This window comes from Corticium candelabrum, chromosome 15 (assembly GCF_963422355.1).
Source record: "Corticium candelabrum chromosome 15, ooCorCand1.1, whole genome shotgun sequence".
Lineage (NCBI taxonomy): Eukaryota > Metazoa > Porifera > Homoscleromorpha > Homosclerophorida > Plakinidae > Corticium > Corticium candelabrum.
In genome coordinates, this window is record NC_085099.1 from 6,666,575 (window position 1) to 6,676,324 (window position 9,750).

The 9,750-nt window shown below is 39.1% G+C and overlaps 1 protein-coding gene across 1 annotated transcript; it reads right to left on the reverse strand.

The window, feature by feature from the left end:
• Nucleotides 1-1,905: 1,905 nt before the first annotated feature.
• On the reverse strand, nucleotides 1,906-9,318 carry LOC134191579 (uncharacterized). Its single transcript, XM_062660201.1, has 15 exons — nucleotides 9,088-9,318; nucleotides 7,911-8,050; nucleotides 7,556-7,637; nucleotides 6,564-6,634; nucleotides 4,056-4,073; nucleotides 3,992-3,995; nucleotides 3,824-3,928; nucleotides 3,675-3,769; nucleotides 3,490-3,553; nucleotides 3,343-3,427; nucleotides 3,206-3,280; nucleotides 3,047-3,127; nucleotides 2,859-2,975; nucleotides 2,592-2,791; nucleotides 1,906-1,950 (listed from the first exon to the last, which is right to left on the reverse strand). The coding sequence occupies exons 1-15, from the start codon at nucleotides 9,316-9,318 to the stop codon at nucleotides 1,906-1,908; spliced, it is 1,413 nt and encodes a 470-aa protein (XP_062516185.1).
• Between the last annotated feature and the right edge of the window lie 432 nt (nucleotides 9,319-9,750).

A 9,750-nucleotide genomic window follows, 5' to 3' on the forward strand; every position in this document is an offset into this window, starting at 1 on the left:
TAAGGCACAAAAACATCTGGAAGACGATTTCTGATGAAAGCACAACATATCGTCCTTGCCAGACGACGAAAACCATCTCCTACAGCAATTGGGTGATCACCTCCTGTCTTTTTTATGAGAGCAGTAAGTGGTGCACCAGACAACCAAGGTCCTATCCTGGGATCAATCTTTCCAGCTAACAACTTTGACATCAGACGAGTAAGATTGATGTTGGGCACAAAGCTGAGAGTAGCCTGGGCTAGTTCCTCTAGGGAAACCTTCCAAAGCCGATAGGACTGCTTGGGAATAAACAACTAGCAAAGATGGTATGTCATCTGATCATTAAGGCAGAGCATGCTGTGGGTGACGTGACTGAAGCTCCTGTAGTGCATCTGCATCATCACGAGAAGCACGACCATGAGAGCCTAATGCTTTCATAGCATCGCCACACCTGCCCTCATGTGCTAATTCAGAGGACGACGAGCATTAACTATTGAGATAGATGCCGACTGACGTGTCAATTGAGACTGACCCTCTTGCCTGGCTTCTTTCACAATGTGATCAAGTCACCTTGCTGCCATTGACGAAGACGAGAGAGCAACAGCTTCTTGATAAAAAAACCTTTCTTCTTACCTCCTCATGGAAAGACAGGTAAGGTAGCTTTTGCAAACATGAAAAGTCGGACAAAACCCCAAACTCCATGTTGACAAGCATGTACACCGATTCTCCACAAATAATTTGAGCAAGCAGTGGTCTAACTGACCGTGGCACAAGAAATTGTTCGAACAGAAAGTAAAGAAATTTGATTCATCACTGCAATAAACACTGAGGACTCATCATATTTCGAACAAGACAAGGTAGAAGTAGCTTGAACACCTTCTAATGTTAAGTCCAAGTCGGAATTGCAAGAAGAAAAGCAAGAATCATCAGACCCATTAGAAGAAGAAATATGTATGATATTAAGCACATCACTGTCGAAATTCTTGTCAGAAGTGGGAGAACAATTTATTGTTGAACTTCCACAAAGCCATGACGACGACTGAGGTTCCTCCATTAAACCACAACATCGAGAATTTCCTGAGCCCAAAGACCGTCTACAATACTCAAATCTCTTTGAATAGGCAAACCCACAATGATGACAAAGACGTTTATTATAAGACTTAAGAAATGTTATGCCTGGAAACAAATGACGACTGATATGATTAGAATTTGTGTTGCCACAAAGCTCCTACATCTCTGGAAGAAATATATATATATATATATATATATATATATATATATATATATATATATATATATATATATATATGTTTCTACATGTATTCATAGTCTCGCGTAGCCAGACCCTTTTTCCACGTCATACTTCCACGAAAATAGGGTCTGCCGCATTAGCTTTGAAGTTGTCACTTGTACGATAAACAGAAAACTAAAGACCGGATGAGCATGACACTACTCAGTACTTAGTAATTACTTATCTCTTATCTACACTGGCTGGAATTCATTCTCTTTGTTTTCTTGCGAATTGCGTTGTCATGTGAGTGACGCAGTCAAGTCTCTGCGAATGTGTAACTTCTATGTGTACTTACACAGTACTTGAGGCATTGATGACAGCCTAGACGTGTCCTGTTTGCCCTGTCTGCCCAAGCTGTTGTGTGTGTTCTTATGCTCATGTTTTGTCGTCTCGCACTAGCTAGAGGTCGACCCAGAGACATGCAAAGTGTGCTCACTACGTAGTCGGTGACCATGAAAACAATGGACATTCCAGTGTGAAGACGTTCGATTCTTTCTGTCACTGTTACGTCAGTATTCAGGTATGTACATACAAAGTTTGCTGACGGATAAACAGTGGTCACTTGGTAGGAGGTGTAAGCAATTTATGGACGTTCCATGGCCAACGTTACGTACGTGAAGACTCGCCTGCATCCATCACTTTAGATTGTTGTCAGTATTCAGGTAGGTATGCCCCGAGTGCTGTGTAAGTACACATAGAAGTTACACATTCACAGCGACATGACTGCGTCACTCGCATGACAATATAATTCGCAAGAATAAGAGAAGGAAATTCCAGCCAGTGTAGATAAGAGATAAGTAACCACTAAGTACTGAGTAGTGCCATGCTCGTCTGGTCTTTAGTTGTCCCTTTATCATACAAGCGGCAACACGACGACTTCAAAGCAACCATGCCAGACCCTATTTTCGTGGTAGTATGCTGCGGGAAAAGGGTCTGTCTACACGAGACTATATCATTCATGGTACTAGATACCACATGAATACATGCAAGTACGCAAGCCTTCTACCATTAAATAGATCTCTTTGTTTTTGCCTCCTTTTGACACAAAAAGTAATTTGAAACCAAGAACCAAAATTATTTATTAATGCCAAAGCTTATGCATGACTTAAGTTAATTCAACAATACCTCAGCATTTCACCATCAATTTATCAGCTATGGAACTAGCTAATCTATGGATGTTTCTCAAACTAAAACTTAATCAACAGAAATTAGAAAATTAGCATATAAAAATACATTTTAAATGACTTGAATTTAATACGGATAAATCTCACGCTATGACTGTAGTTACAATTGCTACTTGTATCTACACTTAGAACAATACCTGCATCAACCTTGCCATGTTTACACCAACTCTTCTTGTTGTATCTTTTAGCCTAGTTTTCAGCTCTCTTGTCAATTTAGACTCTGTGTCCCTTTCTCCCTGTTCTGTTGTCCACTGAACAGCTTGGTCAACCATAAGCTCTAGAGCAACACTTGACTGAATACAATGACCCCGAACTTCACTTGTCTCACAGAATGGAACTGTGCACAAACATAAGAATCAAGACATTAGGACCACTGATAGCAAAGTAACATCCACCAAAGTTACCCCTTCCAGTACACAAATGACTATCAAATGACTGTAAGACTGTTGTAGCTGCAACTTTCAAACTCTGACACTGCTCTAGAACTCTGTCAGCAAATGTTCTCTGCCTGGTTATCGTAACTACAACCAAATTAGTAATTTAATCATCTTTATATGTCTATTTAATTAATACAGACCAAAAAAGTCCTCACCATCTCCATCTAGGTGAGAGAGGGCAGCCGACATAATAGTTCTACAAATGGTAGGAACAGCAGGGATATCTTTCAATAAATCTATCAAGGAAAAACATGATAAAGTATATAACAAACTAACAAAATTTATTTTAGGCATATAAACTAAATTAACCACACCCTTCAAAAATGTTTCATCCAGGTTGTCTAGTCGTGAAGACATTGAAGACTGACTCACTTCACTTACAGGAGTGCCTGATATTACATATTACCATAATATAACATTCATGTGTCATGACAGACCTCCAGTTACTTACTGACAATCTCCGAAGACACACACCTCCTGCTTGAAGATAGAGGTGATGAGCTGACTTGTGATGTTAACAGTTCTTGTAATGATTTCTATTAATAAACAACGATGATTTGTCTGAAAAGAAACATAAGAGTCACACTGGCATCCTCACTGGCACTGTTGGCGGAAGTTCTTGTAACTTTGGTGTTGAAACTGTTCGTTGGCTTACAGAGCGACTACAACAACAAGCCCTATAAGTAGCCTCACCGGCCAGCCTCTTTGTGTAAGTAAGAACACGCAATTTCTGTCTCAAAAGATCATAACAAATTCCAAAAATGAGCTAAAATGATGCCTTACATTCTAGATGGAGGGGTTGGAGAAAAAGTCAAGTCTTTTTCCCAATTATCTTCAGGGTCATAAAACAAATCATCAGAATCTGTTTCGCAGTCACCCTGCAAAGCAAACTCTGTGAAATACAGCATAAACACTAGACAAAACAGCCTAACCTCATAGAGTTCTCTCATTTGCTCCAGACGTAACTCAAACTTATTCATATCCCACACTGTAGTTATACCCAGTTTGGTGTTATGCAGTCGTACCTTTGTTTTCCGCTGTAGACCAAAACATGGTAACTATCTGTCAACTAAAATACCCTAACAACTTCAATAATTAACTAATCTACATAAAAACAAGTTTGCAATAAATTAATAAAACAACTAGACATTTTTATCAACTCACTCCGCAATAGACTTCTGCCTAAAACAAAAGATTCATTTCACCATGTCAACCAAAGACTTCTGTGTAACACAATCACATTCACATTTAAAAATGTCCATCAGACAGTGTCTGTCAAACAAGAAAAAAGGAAAACAGTATATCTAGGTCAGAAGCCAAAAAATGAAGTACTGTATAACTACTTGGATCAACTGAAATCTGCACAGCTAAAATGAGAAGAAAAAGAAGCTACTGAAATCACTCATTTTGCAAAATATTACAGGGTACGGTAGTACCCTGTATGTAGGGATTGCCCCAGTTATGGAGCGTTGTAGGGCGTGGTCATCTTTTTGAACGCTTAGAAAACATAGTAAATGAAAACTAAATTTCTCAAAATCAACGAAATGAAATGTTTGTATGTTGTGTACTATATCCTATTTTAGTTTTGTTCACTAATCATCTAATAACCTAGAAAACAGTTGCTAGCCTCGGAGGCCCATGCGCCAATTTTGTTCTTCTTCTTCTCCACGGATCTCTTTTTGTACGTTAGGTACAGCTGTGAAACTTGAGAAAACGCATTAGAATTACCTGAACTCTATTTTTTGGAGAAACCGAAATCAATGTTTAATTTAAAAATGTGTTTCTTTCAAGCAGATTGATCCAACGACCGTCATCAATGCTATTGCACAGTTCGGGCCAATCATGGGGCCGTATTTCCGATTGCTTGTCCATGGCAACCAGAGACAATAGACGAAGAGCCAATCAGATAGGCCAAACGCGTTTATGAAAGAGTTTATCACCAAAACTGTGTAATTCGATCCTGTTTGCCATTGTCCTGTCTAGTCTGAAATTGTTTGCGATCTGTGTCGCACACAGGAGCAAAATTGACAAACAATTACGTACACATAGCAATTTATACGGAAACCCAACATTTGCAACGCATATCCCGTATGTAATAATCTTTGGCTTTGACTACTAAGCCAAGTTCTATTCCAACTGCCATTGCATATTCAATTATACACACACATAAGAAAGAACAATGCAAAGTACTAAAAATTAGGATCCATATTTGTGCAACGTGCACTAGGATACCATGGTGTACTGTATACCCCGTAGACCTATAAAGCACTTGAGAAAACTACCTCTGAATCATGTCTAACAAAAGCTGTTCCATATAAACAGGTTTAATTAATGCTAATGAAAATGCGCTAAATCTTAGACACACTTATAAAAGGCTTACAGGCCCTAATGAAGACATGTACACCCTAGGTATATGTTGCGCTTTTGCACTCCTAAAAACTTACCAAACTAGAATTTTAAAAAATTTTCTCTCAAAAAGAAATAGATGTAGGGATTGTATAAAGTAACAGGAACAAGATCTATAGGGAATGTGAAGGTTGGAAGGATTCACTAATGATGTCTGGCTTTGGTTCATATTATCTATAGATCTTGTTTCTGTTACTTTTTATACAATCCCTACATCTATTTCTTTTATCAGAGAAAATTTTTTTACAATTCTAGTACAATTGACTTTGATTAAAGAATCTACATGTCCTACAACATTTTTTTACATTTGCTTAATCTATTCAAAGTCTTCAATGAAAGTATACAAATTTTAAATATGTGACAATACCCTCTCCCACAAGTTCACTATTTGCTGCATGAAATCAAATCAAATTAGCATCAATGGTTCACGGCCTCACAATCCCAATGCTATTGTTTGAAAATGCTTGAAATTTCCCCTCAATGCATAGATGTACGAGTAGAGACAAGAAATTACTTTTCCATGTTAACAAACAATTACGTCTAACAAGTCAGAACACCATTGTACATACTATCTGGTTTCAGAGTCATAACTAAAGCAGCATAATCATTAACTTTATAATTTTGGACATGACAGATGCTCAGATGTCAACATTTTGAAGACAGGTAACAAGTAGCCTAAATGTGACATTTTCCAAATGTGATGTTGCTGAAGCTTTGAATTCAGGACACAGAGTTGTTGCCGGCAGTTTGGAAGTGGTCGACGAGTGCGTAGACCGACACAAAAGATATTTTTTCGTGTTACATAGTATGTAGTGACCGAATACAACGTCTCGAGCATTATCGACGTCCTAGTGAAAAGGCGGCCAGGTATAAAAACATGCGTTGGGGCTGTTCAGAGTACGATGCAGCACAGAGTTAATTCTTAGACTCCCAGGAGAATCTCATAGGAAACAAACAGTTCATAGGGTGCATGATGAGGCATTAGAGGGAAATGACAGCTAGAAGCAACACCATCTGGTTCAACTTACTACCTGCTATTCTAAAACCAGAATGAACAGGTCTACTAGCTGTATGCGTTCTGATCTGCGGGTCTACAGGCACTTGATACAATGCCGTCCTAGAGTGATTAAATAAAAACTTATTTAATCAGCTATGCCCTATTCCGGAAGTTGCCGGGAACGGTCCGTTGGTGAAAGTTCAAATATTTAAAAGTGGTCCGGTTCAACCGGACCGGCGGCTAGGTCCCTGGGACAGGATAGGGCTCACATCTTCAAACGTTCTTCAAGCAAATAGTTCACATTGCTGACTATTATCATGTCTTCTTCACATATGACCACCTAAATTAGACTGTGTCTCCACCAACAGCTAAATGTGTTTAGAAGTCACTTACACCTAAACAGGTTTACAATTTGGGCACGTCTTCACTAGCATTAAACTTGCTTAACCCTAAACCTAAACAGTTTTTACTAAACAGGTTTAACTGTCATGTGATGGTAACACGTGCCAGAGTAAAGGTCGATCCTGATCCCTTTCACTTTCTTTTTGCTCTGTTTATTCTACTATTGTAGCACTGAACTCCAACACACTCTCAGACACCGCCATCCACAATTTCTCCATAAAAGTCGACAAGTTCCTGAACAATAGTATAAACTTCTTGAACTACCAAGCATAGGTGGAGATGCTTCTTTTTAACATGTTTAGTTCTAAACATGTTCTACATTTAAACTAGCTTAGATTGAAGCCAGGACATTATTAACCCGAGGTGAAGCCTCTGGTTACAGTAGTGAGTCTTGTTTGATGTAGGTTTGTCAAACATGTTTAGTTCTAAACATGTTCTACATTTAAACTAGCTTAGATTGAAGCCAGGACATTATTAACCCGAGGTGAAGCCTCTGGTTACAGTAGTGAGTCTTGTTTGATATAGGTTTGTCAAACATGTTTAGTTCTAAACATGTTCTACATTTAAACTAGCTTAGATTGAAGCCAGGACATTATTAACCCAAGGTGAAGCCTCTGGTTACAGTAGTGAGTCTTGTTTGACATAGGTTTGTCAAAACAGTCCATTATTGATGAAAGGTAACTCAAAGAGTCCTTGAAAAGTACAAATGTTAGTAATAATGACTTGCCAGCTACAAGATAATTGGTCAAGTGGAACATCGGCAGCTTATAAGCAGTGCATCTCCCAAAACAACTATGTGAAAAAATAGTTTAGCAAAGCAGTTTGCATCTACATTGCTTTAAATTAACAGTAGGTTTACAATATCGACACCAAGATCAATGTCAATGTTAGCATCAGCATTGACCACACTACTTGTGCTATCAGTACTCTCAGGTGCTGGGCTAAAGAAGAAGATCCAACAGGTTCCAACAGATTCCATAACAGGTGTATTTCGGCACATGGATGCATCCCAGCTGCTAAATATCACATGACTGATGTAATGGTTATGCGGACAGCACAAAGCTATGATGTAGCAATGTTCAGGTAATAAGAGGAACTAGCTGCTAGACAGACCGCAACATGGTCAGATCAGTACAAGTAAGTGGAAGTAAGGACAAGAGGTTGGTGCCCTTTACTATTCACAAGCAGTCTATAAGACAACCAGAGACAATTACAGTGACACCTGGAAAATAGAAATCAGATTAATCATTTGGCCACTGGTAGAGACATCCACAAAGAACAAGTAGACATCTGTGACATCCTTCATTATATCAGCACCATTAAGGCTTATTTCACACTGAGCATGTAATGTAACCTAACATAACAAAGGGTGACGTTACCTTATGCAAGATCATTCACACTGGCAAACGTTGTTGTCGTAATGCACCACATTGATTTTTGTAACGTAACATAAGATGTTAAGATGGATTCAACTTTTCAAGGTTGATGTAAGCATTATCCAATCATGGAGCACTGCGTATGTGTCTCTCCTAAGCATGTGCATTTCACTGCTGTAGGATGGATACTGATGAGCGGCTTATTGACCTTGAACCTGAGTATCCGTGTTGTATGATGTCGAAAGCATGGATTTCAAGAGCACTTTGTTAACTAAAAAAGAAAGCTTGGAAAGCTATTGCCGCAGCTTTGGAAAGGATAGGTCTGAGTTTCTTGATCTGGACGTCAACCATCGAAAGTTTACTTTTTCTTTGCAGTTGACTCTCTTCAGCAGCAGTGGAAGAAGCGGGAAAGGTATGTCAGAGAAATGAAGAAGAGGAAGAATCCTACTAGCAGTGCTACAAAAACTGTAAAGTTGTGGGAGCTACTGGAGCACATGATGTTTTGGAGAGACTTCATAAAGCACAGAAAGGAGGTCTCGAATTCAGCTATTCTTTCTTTCTTTGTTTCTATGTTTTCTTTCTTTGCTTCTAAAAATTTAAACTTTGTTGTCGTGATTCCAAGAATTCTCAATAACACAGCGTGATCTAGATAAACAGTAATTAAATACTTGCTTGTTTGCAGGCAAAAACTTTCCAGGAAACAGTAGAAGCAGGTCTGTCTTAATGGGAAGGCAGCATCAACAGCAAAAAGTATAGAATCAAATCTGTCTGCCCAGGAAATGGATCTGTATCTGGCAATGACAATGTTCCTCTTTCCATGGTTTTGCCAAATGCCGAGTTCTACAGAACAACACAGTCACTCTGTCTTCCTGTATCACCAATGTCCACAAGACTACAGCAAACCTTTGAATCACAAACAGCAAGCAGTACTATGCTGAATTGTCCCTTGTAGTTATACAAACTAGATCCTGAGCATTTTGGAGCTTGGATCATAATGTGCTTGCCATCAATTGACCCAACACATTGGGAAGGTTCCAGGTTTTGTCGAATCCTTAACTAACATTTTCCATTCTAGTTTAATGGTAGGACTTTGTAAATACTCTGGAGAGAAGGCTTCCCATAAAGCATCACATGAAATGCCAATTATACCACATAAGGTACAGTGACCAACACGATAATTGAATGAAATTGTCTGCATTGAATCACCAGTCACCAAGTATTGAAGAGTGATAGCTAGTCTCCCCATCCGATATCGGTTGTCAGCAGTGTTGTATATTGTAGAGCATGCACAGTAGAGTGCCTAGTTGAGTGTATCAGAATATATAGAACTAGCCCTCACCCGCCCTATGGGCGGTAAGAATTGTGCTAGCACCTAGATAGTAGCTACCTAGGCAAAGAAAACGCAAAAATTAACTTTCGCCAGTCGTCCATTATTTGAGTATACGTAGCCCCCATCTCAGAGTCTCACTGTAGCAAGGGTCCACATGTTACTCTAGAAACAAAATCTATACACACACAAGCACATGCACACACACACACACACACACACACACAAAACATGCACACAGACACAGACACACACACACATGCACACACACACACACACACACACACACACACACACACGTTGTATTCACTCAAGTCAGAGTTCTGTCTCATAGCATCCCACTACTTACGC